Raw genomic sequence first — 14,709 nt, forward strand, 5'->3', positions numbered from 1 at the left:
GCGGGTCCGTGCTCTGTCGACGGGACTGATCCGTCTGTGCCGCATTGCAGGTCAATATAACCGTCATCAACGACGCTAACGAAGGGGGCGTATCGTTCACGCAAGACGAGTACATCGTGGAGACTTCGGAAACCACGCGCGTGGGCGAGGCGCTGGTAGCCCTGCGCGCCACCGGCGCCGGCCGCCTGCTGTACGGCGTGCACGCGGCGCGCGCGCCCGCCTCCGCGCGCCTGTTCCGCCTGCACGAGCTCAGCGGCGTGCTCGAGCTCGCGCACCCGCTCGACAGGGAGAGCGCCGCCGTGCACGAGCTCACGGTGTGGGCGCGCGACCAGGCGCCGCGCGCCTCGCGGGCCTACGCGCGCGTCACCGTGCGCGTGCACGACGCGGACGAGCACGCGCCCGAGTGGGGGCGGCGCCTGGCCGAGGCGCGGCTGGCGCGCGGCGCGCCGGCCGGGGCGCTGGTGGCCGCGCTGCGCGCCGCCGACCGCGACGCGGGCGACGCGGCGCGCGTGGTGTACTCGCTGGCGGGCGGCGACGCGGCCGGCCTGTTCGCGGTGGACGCGGCGCTGGGCGACGTGCGGCTGGCGCGGGCGCTGCCGGCGGCGGGCCCGCGCGACTACACGCTGGCCGTGCGCGCCGCCAACCCGCCGCCGGGCGCGCGCTGGGCCACGCTGCCGCTGCACGTGGTGGTGGTGGAGCCGGACGACGCGCCGCCGCGGTTCGTGTCGCCGGACGTGGCGTGCGAGGTGTACGAGAACGAGCCGGCCGGCACGGCGCTGGCGGCGCTGGAGGTGCGCAGTGCGAGCGCGCCGTGGTTCTCGCTGGAGGGGGGCGAGGGCCTGTTCCGGCTGAACCCGGCCGCCGGACTGCTCGCCACGGCCGCGCCGCTCGACTATGAGACCAAGAATTTTTACAATTTGACGGTGACAGCGATCAACATGGTGAGGGCATAAATTTCGATTTACAAAAATTTGGTGTCAATAAATTAATACATCGTTGGTCCAGTACTGTGCAACTGCGGGACAAGGGGTGCGTTGGGTTCAATTCCCGGGTCGGCCAAAGTATTTTAATAGTAAAAAAAGTGCACCTCACTTATCCCTTTGTGAGAAAAAAATCCGTGACGTTGCATAATAATTAATTGTTGCGTTAGTTTTGTGTGATACGCCTGATTAAATTGCGTTTTAACGTGAATCAGGGTTGCTTAGTACGCAAACTGTTCAAATTGCCGGTACCACACGTCTGGCACACGCCGCAATACGGCCGTGGCGTTATCGTTCGCTGTGTAGAGCGTATTCAAGGGAGGGAATACGAGCGCTGACGTGCGTACTGTGTGCAGGGCGGCGGCAGTGCCGTGGCGCGCGTGGCGGTGCACGTGCTGGACCGGAACGAGTTCCCGCCCAGCCTGCGGCGCGCGCACTACCGCGGCCGCGTGTCCGAGGCCGCGGCGCCCGGCGCGCTCGTGGCCGCCGCCGCCGACGCCGCCGCGCCGCTCGTGCTGCTCACGGACGACGCCGACTCGCCCGCCAACCGCCAGCGCGCCTACGAGATCCTGCAGCCGGCCGCCGCCGCGCAGTTCCGCGTCGACCCCACCACGGGCGCGCTGCACCTGCTGGCGCGCCTCGACTACGAGCGCGCGCACACGCACGAGTTCAGCGTCAGGGTCAGTGCCGCTTCTTTCTTCGTCTGCTTTCACTATTCACGTCGAGGTTTCGACGCCACGTAGTCCACCAGAGTAACGGAGGAGTAGTTTGTATGATGATCGTGCTCGCCCGCAGGTCATCGACATGGGTAATCCTCGGCTTCCGTCGGGTAGCGTCGCGAAAGTGGTGGTGGAAGTGACGGACGTGAACGACTGCCCGCCCGAGTTCTCGCAGGCGGAGTACTCGGCCACGGTGCTGCTGCCCACGTCGGACGGCGTGGCCGTGGCGCGGCTGGCGGCGCGCGACCCCGACCTGGCGCCCGGCGCGCGCCTCAAGTACGACGTCATCGAGGGCGACCCGGACGCCGTGTTCGCGCTGTCGGACGCGGGCGAGCTGCGCGTGGCGCGCGCGGCCGGCCTGCAGGCGGCGCACCGCCTGCGCGTGCGCGTGTCGGACGGCCTGTACTCCGCCACGGCGCGCGTCGACATCCGCGTGGCCGAGGCCGACAACTCGGGCCTGGCCTTCCAGAAGGCCGACTACTACGGCTCCGTCGTGGAGAACTCCACCAAGCCGACCACGGTGGCCGTGCTCAACGTGCTCGGGGCGGCGCTCAACGAACATATTGAGTTCCGGATACTGAACCCCGTTGACGGATTTGAGGTTGGTCTCGTTCATCATTTGTGAGTTTGCACAATCATGCCAAAACAGCCTAAGTCACTGGATATCACTTTTCACATTATTTCTTAAATTCGGCACAAAAAAAATCAACGAAATCAAAATCTAGTATACTCAAAACATACCTTTTAACCTCGTATCCACTAGATTATGCTTTGCACGTGATTTATTATGCAGATGATTTCGCAATTATGATGCATCAATTATGAATAATCAATTTATTATTCATTATAATTGCGAAATCATCGAGGATCCCTTGGTCATCACATTATGATAAAAATAAGTCGACTCATCTTATTTGCACCTTAACAACTATACCGATTTGAATTAATATTTTTGTGTTGGATAGTCCATTTATTGAGAGAGGTTATAGGCTATTCAACATCAAGCTACGTTCAATAGGAGCTGAGCAGAGCGGTTGTAACCACCTGGAAGTAGGTAGAATTAGTAAAAAAATAGTAATTTGACGAGAACACAAACGCAGGTGGGCCCCACGTCGGGCGCGGTCCGCACGACGGGGCGCGCGCTGGACCGCGAGCTGCGCGACCTGTACACGCTGCTGGTGGAGGCGCGCTCGGCGCCGCCCGCGCAGCGCGTGGCGCGCGCCCGGCTGCACGTGGCCGTCAGCGACGTCAACGACAACTGCCCCGTGTTCGTGGAGCGGCCCTACGCCGCCGCCGTGCTGGCCGGCGCGCCGCCCGGCACGCCCGTGCTGCGCGTGCGCGCCGTGGACCTGGACGCCAACGACAACGGCGAGGTGCGCTACGAGATGAAGCGCGGCCACGGCGAGCTGTTCCGCGTCGACCGCCGCAGCGGCCAGATCTCGCTCAAGCAGACGCTGGACGCGCACAGCCAGCTGTACTGGCTCGACATCGCGGCCTTCGACGGCGGCGTGCCGGCGTGCGGCGCCGAGGCGCGCGTGGCCGTGCGCGTGTGGGCGGGCGGCGCCGCGCCCAGCTGGCCGCGCGCTCACTTCGCGCTGTCCGCGCGCGAGGACGTGGCGCCCGGGGCGCCGCTGGGCGCCGCGCTGCAGGCCGTGTCCCCGCTGGGGCGCCAGCTCATCTACACGCTGCACGAGGACGCCGCCGGCCTCTTCGAGATCCACTTCGACACAGGTCATTGCCCCCCTGCACGTGCCGAGGACTTCTATTCTAATCGTTACTGGTTTTACGCACGGAATCTTACTAACTGGTTTACAAATATTTGCATGAAGGGAAATTATACTGACGATGGGTAAACATAATTATAATTATGAAACTGTGGCCTATATCCACAACTCTCACCGTGGCCGAAATCCTCAGAACTAACGAACGTCCCACCCTGAACAACTAGGTGCTCGGTAAAGTCGTTCAATGTGTTATTGTAGTCGTCTCGCTTACTGATCGTACATGGTTGGTTGTTATGGGGACTACAGGTGACTGAAATTAGCGGGGATTTGCCTTCAAAAGATTTTAAATACACGATTGGCACAATGGCTGGGCTGCCGTGTAATTTGTCGCAGGTTCGATTCCCGCAAGGAACAATTATTTTTGTGATCCACAAAAAAATGATTCATGCTTGAGTATAATATGTATGTAAAAAATCTTAGTGTGCGCTTAAAAAAAGCTATTCGCAGCCAATTACTTAAAGAAAAGGTGGAAAGAAACTTTATAATCGGAGTATATTATTACATCACAATAGGAGGAGGAATAGTCCGTCGTTTGAGTTGTATATTATGGTATGTGGGTCACAGAAAAAGGTTTCTTTTGCAAAGTTTAATCACTTAATACTCTTAATGGTTAAATGAACTCTTTGCAGCAAGATTTGAAGCTTAAACCTTACTAGAACCTTTCAAACGACCTATTCGTGGGGAACTCGAATGTCGAAACGTGTGCGAAACATATTTATGTAATCTCAGTAGAAATCGTCCTCTCCTCAATAGAAAACTACAATAGTGCGCGGTGGTGGCGAACTGACTGCGTTACTAACATTTTGTTTTATCCGCAGCCCCCGACAGAGGCAATAGTCCATGTGAGTATACCAGAGCATGTCCGCTTCCAGTCGGTGTCGCCATCATGTCCTCGCCCTGTACTCTGTCCCCGTCAGCTTGCCATCGACATGTTTCGCCGTAACTGCATTAGGCAACGCGATGACTATTGACGTGTTTCTGTTTCTGCATGATTGAACCAAACATCATTAACATGCTTCATCTACATTGTAGTTACACGCGTCACCGCCACACCGCACATACATACATTGCAACGCGCATCTTTTAGACACGATATTTTCCAGAAAAATAAATCGTTCGTAAAATAAATTATGCAATCGGTGTAAACATTACTTTATCTGTTATTACGTGTTTTTCCATTTCACAATAATTTTTAAAATGTGAACAAAACTCAGAAGCTTCAGAGGGATTTGAAGGAAACACAAACACCACTAGATTCTAGACTTCTCACCCACTGTATATTGTTTACACACTTTCCGCTAGGGGCGTTGCTTGAATTCTCATTCGACGTGAGATTGACGCCGAACCTAACTAAATTGAGCTAACTAAACCATAGCGCGTTCTGTCTTGATTCCCACTCCATCTATCGAGCGCCAGGACAACTCGAATAATAATGTTTTTTCAACTCCGGTTAGTACCCGTGACTATCCGGAGTGGTCTCTTCTGCCTCATTCTTGCCTTAATTGGCTGGTTTGAGTGGAGATTCGCAAGAGTGGAGTTGCCTTCAACTTCACTTGGGGGAAGGATGTATCATAACTCAATCATTTTTCTTCCATATTGCACAATAGTCCTGTACCAACCGGGTATTGTCCTTTGGTGTACTTCTATAGTGCATACAGGGATAATCGCCGGCTGATGTCCCATTACATTTAGATACAAATTGTTCAACGGGCCTCTGCTCCTCAGCTCAGTTGGCTTCGGCTCCTCGTACGCCTTGCAAAGGTCCGGGACCCTGTGGTGCGGTGAATGGAAAGGACATACAAATAATAATGTTATTGTAAATGTTGATCGCGCTATGATTCCGTTACTGCTTCGAACAAAATGTTTACTGAGCCGTGTTTACTTCCGACCAGTCGGGTCTGGCCAGGCTCAGCTGGCTAATCATTCGTGAATATTAAAATGGCAAAAACTATACTTTTCTGTGAATTTTGGAAAAAATATTAACTTCATCATATCAGCTGAACATAGGTCTCCCCCAATGACTTCGAGATAGGACGGTTGCAAGCGACCTGAGCTATTGAGACACTACAGAAGTCATCGAGCATTGTGCTTAGATTTTCCAACTATCCAACCATGTCATCACAACGTCGTCGGCAAACGAGTGATGTATTCGCCTGGGTCGTTTATGTTGACGCCAGATCCTTTCCATTCCAAATGCTTGAAGGCGACTTCAATGGAGTGGTAAATGGGAGATATGACGTCTCCTTGCTTTACACCTCGCTTTAAATTCTGCTTCTGTGTTCTGACCACCAATGGTGGCATTTTTATACAAGCACTTAAAAACCTCGATGTACCACCGGTAGACAATATGGCATCGCTGTAGAGACCTTAACACTGCCCAGTGTAACTTAAAGACGTCATAATATTCTCGCGTTTTGATGCGGCATACTAACTCATACGAATCGTCACCTACACTAATATAATAAAGAGGAGAGATTGGTTTTGCGTTTGTTTGTTTGTCTTGAATAGGCCCCGAAACTTCTGGACCGATTTAAAAGTTATTTTACTATTGGAAAGCTTAGTTTTCGGGGAGCGACAGTCATCACTATTTATTGAATGAAATCAAAACAACCAATCCATCAATTCCAAATTAACAACGCAACAAACGACCGCAAAGCAAACCAACAAACATAACCGAATCAATACGGTAGTTTCCAACTAGTCAAATTCAATACTTTTATCGAAAAGTCAAAAACGTTAATCTTTATATATATAATTCTTCTGTACGTGTGTATGTCACTGAACTTCTCTTAAACGACTGGACCGATTTTGATGATTTTTTTGTGTGTGTTCAAGGGGATCTGAGAATGGTTTAGATTCACAATTTTGTCCGCTGGACAATGTTTTTTTAATTAATTAGTAGTTGTTGATTTTGGAATGTTTTACATTGGATACGACAGACGGCGCTACCATCGCAGTGTCAAATATTAATGACGTTAGATATTGTCATAACATTTGAATAATAATTTTCATCAAAATGGTCCAGAATGTTTTAGCTTATTAATAAAACTAGTGGTCTATTAGTGCCTGGTGGTTGAAATTCAACCATATACGATTTAATTTACAATACCACTTAACATACGTTCAAGGATAATTTTTATTTAACTCAAACTCAAACAAACTCTTTTATTCATATGAGACGTCAATATCATCGCTATGTCTATCGATTTTGACGTTTTGTCAAATACGATCAGATACTATGCATGTGTGTGTAATGTTTTATTTATTGATTTAATGTACTTTATAAGCATTATTTTTGAAAAATATTAGCGTCCTGCACTTCTCCTACACATAAACTATAAGTGTACCAAATTTTATGCTTCTACGTCCGCGCAATTTTCGTAAAAAGCGGTCCAAAGTTTTTGCATCACGTATTAATATATAGATTTAAAATTTTCAAATTAAAGACGCGTAGACAGGACAACGTCTGTCGGGTCCGCTAGTTTTCTATGAATTTTGTAGGAGATCGCAACTTAAGACGTCATATTTTTTTAGCGTCAAATAGCACACTTACTTTTCTAAAATTATCCCGTTTCCCCCCCTTGACATTTCAAAAATCCCTTCTTAGTGCTAAAAAAATTAAATAAATAAGTATATCGTCAAATTAATGAATGAAAGTACGATTATTTTGGGATATTTTATTATATTGAAACGTCAAAATAATTTATTTTTGACCTAGGAAACTACCCAATTGATAGGCAACTAACGACCGACGATGATCTATTGAACCCCATGGTAGTCAATACACAACTGAGTTTTAAGATTAAGAAATATTAGGATATACGATTATGAAATATTAACTAATAGATATTAAGTTGTAGTGTTTAAAAGTTTTGAAGCAATGCTTGAAGTAAATTTTCAATTGGTCATAACTTCTTTTTCCCTTAACCGATTTTGACTAAACAAAGTTTTGACAATGCTCCTAATTAATCAAAACCGCATTCAAATCCGTTGAGTAGTTTCGAATAATTCCAAAATATGTTTTTTTTTTGTTTTCTGTAACACTCCTTTAGCTGCCTTCTATCAGTGTTTTTTGAATATTTAATGTACAGACATTCGATTTGTACTGTCTTTTTATATGTATTGATTAGTTATGGTACATGGAAATAAATGTTTTATTTAAAGTGTACATCATAATTTATGACTGAGTAAAAATACCCAATTATTGTGGTAAATTATCTTTTCAATGAGATGGGGCGTCTAAAGGTCAGACGGATCCCTTGATGATAATGATAAGTAATCGGCGTCACTAATGTATTGGCAACTTTCTAGGGCAAGTTTTGAGACTACCAAACATCGAATCATATCAACAAATATCTCTCTCCTTTCATTTATCCAATGTCATTCACGACAACGCCTCGTGGTACTATATTGTCGGCCTCGTTCAGGTCCGGCAACAAATTCTTAGCAAAATAAAATTGTTAAACACCCACACGTTGGAAGTCGGATAAACAATTTAACAGAAAACGAAAGATTGTTTTATCTGTCTGCAGAAATATTTTTAAAACACGTATCATGCGCTACCAGACATTAGAACGAATTTAATGAGTACTCCTTAATTATTTAATCACGTTTGTTAATAAAATGCATGGTAGTGTGCATCAGCTTTGTATCGCTTGCAGATAAACTCGTCAAAACTCGGTCCATCCAGCCTGTTCTTAGGCTTTTGTCAAAAAGGCGCCGCCTCGGACGTTCTATGTTCGGATTATTTTGACCCACTGGATAAACTTTAATCCAAATCCCATAACCAATAGGCCTCTAAAACAGAGTTTTTTAGGTTTTCATTGGTCTAAAAGTTTGGGTGAAAATTACCTTATAGGGTCAAACTAACCCGATCAAATTTTTAAGGTTTTAGCTTGGTATTAAGGTTTTATTTTGATTTACTGCGACTTAAAAGTTGTTATATTTTTTAGAAATAAATTTTTGGAAATGGCCGCATCATTTTTAAAATGCGATTTTATCTGACTATTGTTTGAATATTATGTTTAGTAGAGTATGGCACCTTCTTTACAGTATAGACACACAAATATACGAAATTATCAAAGGTGGCCATATTTTGTTTTGACGAGTTTTCATAGTTAAAAACATAGCGAATGTAAGCCGCCTCGGTTGCTAGTGGTCACTAACTAAACGCTGCGTGCATGCCTGCCTGCAGGTCGTATAGCGTGCAGGTTGTATAGCGTGCAGGTTGTATAGCGTGCAGGTTGTATAGCGTGCAGGTTGTATAGCGTGCAGGTCGTATAGCGTGCAGGTTGTATAGCGTGCAGGTTGTATAGCGTGCAGGTTGTATAGCGTGCAGGTTGTATAGCGTGCATGTTGCAGGCGTGCTGACGGCGCGCGCGGCCCTGGACTACGAGGCGGCGCGCAGCCACGACCTCGTCGTGCGCGCCACGGACGGCGTCACTGGCGCCTTCGCAGACGCCGCGCTGACGCTGCGCGTGCTCGACGTCAACGACTGCGCGCCCGAGTTCCCGCGCGACGTGTACCGCGCCACCGTGTCCGAGGCGGCGCCGCGCGGCGAGCTCGTACTCACGCTGCACGCGCGCGACAACGACACTGGTACGTAGCGCCGCTCGCCCGGCGAGCTCGACTCACCTGCGCGTCTTCTTTTATTTGATGCTATCTTTTCTCGTCTAGGTGAAAACGGACAAGTGACATATTCACTATCCGAAATGGATGCGGCCGCCGAGGGCGCCTTCACCATCGACCCCGCGACGGGCGCGGTCCGGGTGGCGGCGCCGCTGGACCGCGAGACGAGGGCGCACTACCACCTGCTGGTCACGGCCGCGGACGCCGGCCGCCCGCCGCTCGTCACCACGGCGCACCTGTTCATCTCCCGTGAGTAGCCGCGGCCGGCAGCCAGGTGAGTCCGCCGAGCGCCCACTGACGCGGCCGTGCTTGCAGTGGACGACGTGAACGACAGCCCGCCCAGCGTGGAGCGCGGCGTGGTGCCGGCGCTGGTGTCGGCCGAGGCGGCGCGCGGCACGGAGCTGGCGCGCGTGGCGGCCTGGGACCCGGACGAGCGCGACGCCGCGCGCCTCACCTTCGCGCTGGAGGGCGCGGCGTCGCAGCGCGCCTTCGCCGTGGACGCGCGCACCGGCGTGGTGTCGCTGGCGGCGGGGCGCGGCTGGGCGGCGGGGGCGCGGGGGGCGCGGGGGGCGCGGGCGGCGCGCTGCGCTCGCTGAACGTGTCGGTGTCGGACGGCGCGCACGCGGCGTTCGCGCGCGTGAAGCTGTCGCTGGCGCCGGCCAACCGCGGCCCGCCGCACTTCCCGCACGTCGTGCACGAGGCTCGCGCACTCGAGAACCAACCGCCGCCGCTACTTTTGACTACAGTATGTAAAAGACAAACACATGATAACTTTGTTCGACTGCCAAGCATAGTAATGTACTTGATACTTCGACTTCGAAGAAGGGTAATTTACTATACTTAGTAGTAAAATACCTACTTAGTACTAAGAAACTTTAATTAAAAAAAAAAGCGTCAGTTCTTATGTAAAGACCGATAAAAGTATAAGAATATGATATGGTTTGTTAGATGAGAGAGGCATCTACAACTTTCTTATTTTATGGTATGTTGTAATGAAAACTTTGTCGCATATTATACACTAAATATTTTTGTATGTTTGTAGTTATAGTTTATTTGAAACTGAATGCGAATATTCGTTACAACACTAATTCGAACATAGAGTTTACCTTCTCCTTTATTGAAGTCTGTAAAGAGCTCATACCTACTTTGAAAAAAATGTGTCAATTACCCTATTGGCAATTTATTTTTTTATAATAATGCAAATGAGTGTAAAACTTCGAGCCGTCATTACTTTCGTAGGTAAAAGCATACGACGACGATCCCGGAGAATACGGCACCGTGACATATTCGATCCCGTCGGCTCGGCTGCGAGAGACGTTCGCGATAGACGCCAGCAGCGGCGCGCTCAGCACGCGCGTGGCGCTCGACCGCGAGGCGCGCGCCGACTGGGAGGTGCCCGTCACCGCCAGCGACGGCGGCGGGCTCGTGCGCCACACCGTGGTGCGCGTGCGCGTGGCCGACGTCAACGACAACGCGCCCGAGTTCCCGCTGCGCGAGTACCGCGCCGCCGTGCGCTGCGACCGCGCGCCGCGCCTGCCCTTCCTCACGCTGGCGGCGCGCGACGCCGACGCGGGCGAGCACGCGCGCCTGCACTACTCCGTGTACGAGGGCGACGCCCGCGCCGACACCGCCGGCCTCTTCGCCGTGGACGCGCACACCGGCGCGCTCTCCTTCGCGCGCGACGCCACGCCCTTCGGTGGGTCGCACTGTTCTACGCGACTGTTCGATCACGTACTCATCATTGTGGAACTGAAATTAATAAGAGTGTGCCTTCCAGCGTCCCGCAGCGTGCAGGTGTGGGTGCGCGCGCGCGACGGCGGCGGGCTGGCGGGCGAGGCGCCGGTGTCGGTGTTCGTGCTGGGCCCCAACGACGAGGCGCCGCGCGTGCTGGCGCCCCCGGCCGACCTGTTCCTGCGCGAGGACGCGGCGCCCGGCACGCTGGTGGCGGAGCTGCGGGCGCCCGAGCCTGGCGCCCCGGCGCCGCGCTACCGGTTGGCGCCCGCGCTGTGGCCGCGGGACCTGTTCGCCATCGACGAGTCGGGGCGCCTGGTGCTGGCCGGCCAGCTGGACCGGGAGACTGCGCCCGAACATATCATAGGTACACTGATCACTAACAATTCTACTCCTTTGTCGCGATAAGGTTTATTTCTTATAGTATTTATTGTTAACGAGCACTGTGAACAAGAAAATCTTGAATTTTAATTTAATAAATAAAATTCTAAAGAATTTGGAAAACTACAAACTTAACCCCACTAGATACTTTCACTCACTTTATATTGTTATCACATTTTCCTGCGTTGCTTGTATTCAACGGACATCAGATTGACGCCGAACCTAACCAATTTGAGGTAACGAAACCATAGCGTAAAGCGCAATCTATCTCGATCTAAACTCCATCTAACGAGCGCCCTGACATCTTTAAATAATAATATATTTTTTTATATAAATTTTGATCGCGCTATGATTCCGTTACTGCTCCGAACATACCGCCCACCAAGGACATATTTACTAAATGTCCTTAAAACATTGTACCGCCCACCATGCCATATGTGCTTTATCCCCGATGACAACGTAATACGTCCTTGGCGGTATCGATATGTATATAGTAACAAAATCCAACAACCCATATAAATATAAACAACCAACATACATTTTAATTAAAAAACCCGATTGCGTTTCTTTATAATACATAATATGTATTATGAACATATATAGAAAGCCCACCGTATGTGCCCTCACAAAGTCTTCATATTTAGAATGGGTCCCGACTGCTTCAATTTTACGATCACTTTCTTGTTTTGAGAATCCCGTCTGTCTTGTTTGGATCACCAGATACAAATTCTTTGCGTGGGCATTGCCCATATGCTTTTGCTTCTAAAGAGATGTCCACAGCATGTACTTCATACAGTTTTGATTTTTTATCTAACTCAGCAGACATTGCCAAGTTATATGAATCAACTTGTCTTGTAGTAGGAGAAATTCTCAAGGCTTCTCCATCAGCAAATAACCCTGTAAGTGGAATCCTACAACCGTTTTTTTTTTTGAGGGGGTATGCCCCCTCAAAAAAAAATCTCATCCAATGATCCTACAACCGTCTAGGATTTCAAGTTGGTCCATTGTCAGTTCTCCTACGCGTAAATTGTTTAGTATGTCCACAAAAGTAGTTTCACAGTACAGAGCAGTACACACCTGTTGGAACAGTGACAGTTACAGTTTTTCCGATTTCAGTGTGACTTAACCTTCTAATCTGTTCGGTCATGACTTTTAAAGTAAATGTTTTACCAGTGCCAGCCCCTCCGGTAACAAAAATCAGTAATTGGTCAGAAATTGTTACGTTTAATAACTTTGCGGATATTTTTTGGAACAACTGTCCCTGGTTCAAATTTAGCGATATAACAGCACTCAAATCTCATCATAGTTTCCGCATCTACTTGTAGTGGACGCAGTTGATTTTTTTAGCCCAAAAAGGCGCTCTAGCTGCGTCGAATCCATCTAACAATTCTTCTTCTGGAATATGAGTTAATATCAAGGAATAGTATTGCGCCTCTGGATCTGTGGCTAATGTAAAGTAACGTGTTCGAAGTATGACTGACTTCCCAGATTGTCTCCGTTTTTTATATTATGAAGAAATAATTAAATAATTTAAGTTAATTCAGGTCAAAGTACAGCCAAGGAAGCATGAACATTTAATTGGTGATTCTCTTTTTGTTTTGTTGTTATTTGCTTAACCTTTTGACCGCCAGAGCATAAACGCTTCGCTGTGCCCTCCACGCCAAGAAACGAAAATTAAAATTAAAATTAAAATAAAAATTCAACGAAATAACCCTGAAAATATTAGGGATTCCAAAATGTTATCGAATGTGTTTATTTTGTTTTTTTCTGTGATCTGTTTCTTGGCATCTATAGATGTCGGTGGCGCACAGGGCACGCTTGCGCATGACATCTATTCATGCCATTGGCGTTCAAAAGGTTAAAGAACCAATTTGCCATTTCTGGTTGCTTGGTCGTCATCTAGGACTTCAGTTTTATCTGATATCGGGAAAGTCGAATCTGCAAATACTTTGGTTATTTTTGTAGCAACTTTGTGTATGTCTATGTGATTGTAATTGGACAACTAAATCGTGCAGTTCAGGATCGTCGTCTGTGTCTGGTACCTCGCAGGTTACTACCTGCTCCAGTAACCGCTTCCTTCTGTAGTATCAAACGGCGGCATGTCAGCGCACCATATAACCATATGAATATGTGGACTTCCTCTTAGCTGAAATTCTACCCGCCACAAAAATCAATGATTTTGCCCAAATTTTTCACCATTGCGAGAAGATCTGTGTATGATTTGTGCCAATAAGCAGACGTACAGCGAATATTACGCATTACCAGATGAACATTTTGTATGATATCTGTTGTTCCGTCTTAGCGTAAGCGCGCATACTGATACATTTTGTTGCGCTTTGCATAACTCAACAACAGACAGAGCATAAAATAAGTACTCATTATTTTGGAATCTTTTGTCGCTGCTCATAACACGCGTTTGATAGTAATCAAGTGGTGTTATAGGAAGTGGTCTTTCTTCTCGAAGTCCATTGTGACCATTTGGGAACAACTTTACCCATGCCAGTTCTTCTGCTCTCTGTTCTCTGAAAATATTTATAGGTGGTGCAGTTTTCTGTTTCAACTCGTATATAGAAATATATCTTTCTTCCGCGTTAATATTGGAAACATCTTCTGTCAAGTCTGGTTATTAATGTCAATAGGTATAAGAGTTGTAGTAACGAAATTATTTCCTTCGTCCATCATATTACTGATATCTTGTTCTCTGCAATTGAGATTTTCTAATTGTCCTGCTCATTTCGCAATGATATTTCTGAGTATACTGGTTGTTCATTTAAACATGCATTTACAGCTGAAATATTAAACTGCATCTCTCGGTGTCCCTTTACTTGACCGAGTACTACTACAAGATGTTGAAATAACGTGCTTGGTCTGGGAATATCATTAATATCCCAGTGCCTCTGCTACGTGCAACGTGTCCTCTGGGCCCTCTTCCATGCGAATCAAATAAATAATACGCATCATCCAATTTCATTATTGCTACAGCAATATTTGTTTGACATGTTATAATTCCTTTTTCGTGACATGTAAAAAAGAATTCAACCCCTGATGATAAAGTAGAAAAGTATCCTTCGAGTACATTAGATGGTACACTGGAATTAACCACTCTAATAACAATATCAGCTTAAATATTAAGAGTAAATTCTGCACGAGCTATTGAAAGTGATGGTAAAAGTTCATCTGTATTTAAAAATGGAGTCTTTACTACTATTCGTGACATACACTGATTAAAGTATGTATTTCCGGCCTATTGGCCGTTTTATTAAACGCGATCCACATCTGAAGAAGCCCACGTTTCCAACGCTTGTATACAGGAATAGGCTATTGAAGGCGCAGTACATTGACGATTACGAGAACTTTCATCAAATTGTTCGCTGCCCTGATGAAAACACCCATGGAAGATGTATTTTGCATTTCCCAATGGTTTTAAATGAATTTGTCGCTCGATTCTTACACGAGCTTTATTTTGTAAAGTAACTATAACTTCCT

At 48.2% G+C, this 14,709-nt stretch overlaps 1 protein-coding gene across 1 annotated transcript in view; it reads left to right on the plus strand.

Moving 5' to 3' along the window:
* Nucleotides 1–14,709, plus strand: part of LOC118263745 (fat-like cadherin-related tumor suppressor homolog) — a 61,449-nt gene that overhangs the window by 33,631 nt on the left and 13,109 nt on the right. The window contains 11 exon segments of the mRNA XM_035575909.2: nucleotides 51–941; nucleotides 1,337–1,660; nucleotides 1,776–2,300; nucleotides 2,800–3,430; nucleotides 4,302–4,325; nucleotides 8,845–9,081; nucleotides 9,160–9,360; nucleotides 9,427–9,659; nucleotides 9,662–9,856; nucleotides 10,351–10,807; nucleotides 10,889–11,209. Of these exon segments, the coding sequence (XP_035431802.2) occupies nucleotides 51–941; nucleotides 1,337–1,660; nucleotides 1,776–2,300; nucleotides 2,800–3,430; nucleotides 4,302–4,325; nucleotides 8,845–9,081; nucleotides 9,160–9,360; nucleotides 9,427–9,659; nucleotides 9,662–9,856; nucleotides 10,351–10,807; nucleotides 10,889–11,209 (4,039 nt within the window).

The sequence above is a fragment of the Spodoptera frugiperda genome, chromosome 27, assembly GCF_023101765.2.
Source record: "Spodoptera frugiperda isolate SF20-4 chromosome 27, AGI-APGP_CSIRO_Sfru_2.0, whole genome shotgun sequence".
Classification (NCBI taxonomy): Eukaryota; Metazoa; Arthropoda; class Insecta; order Lepidoptera; family Noctuidae; genus Spodoptera; species Spodoptera frugiperda.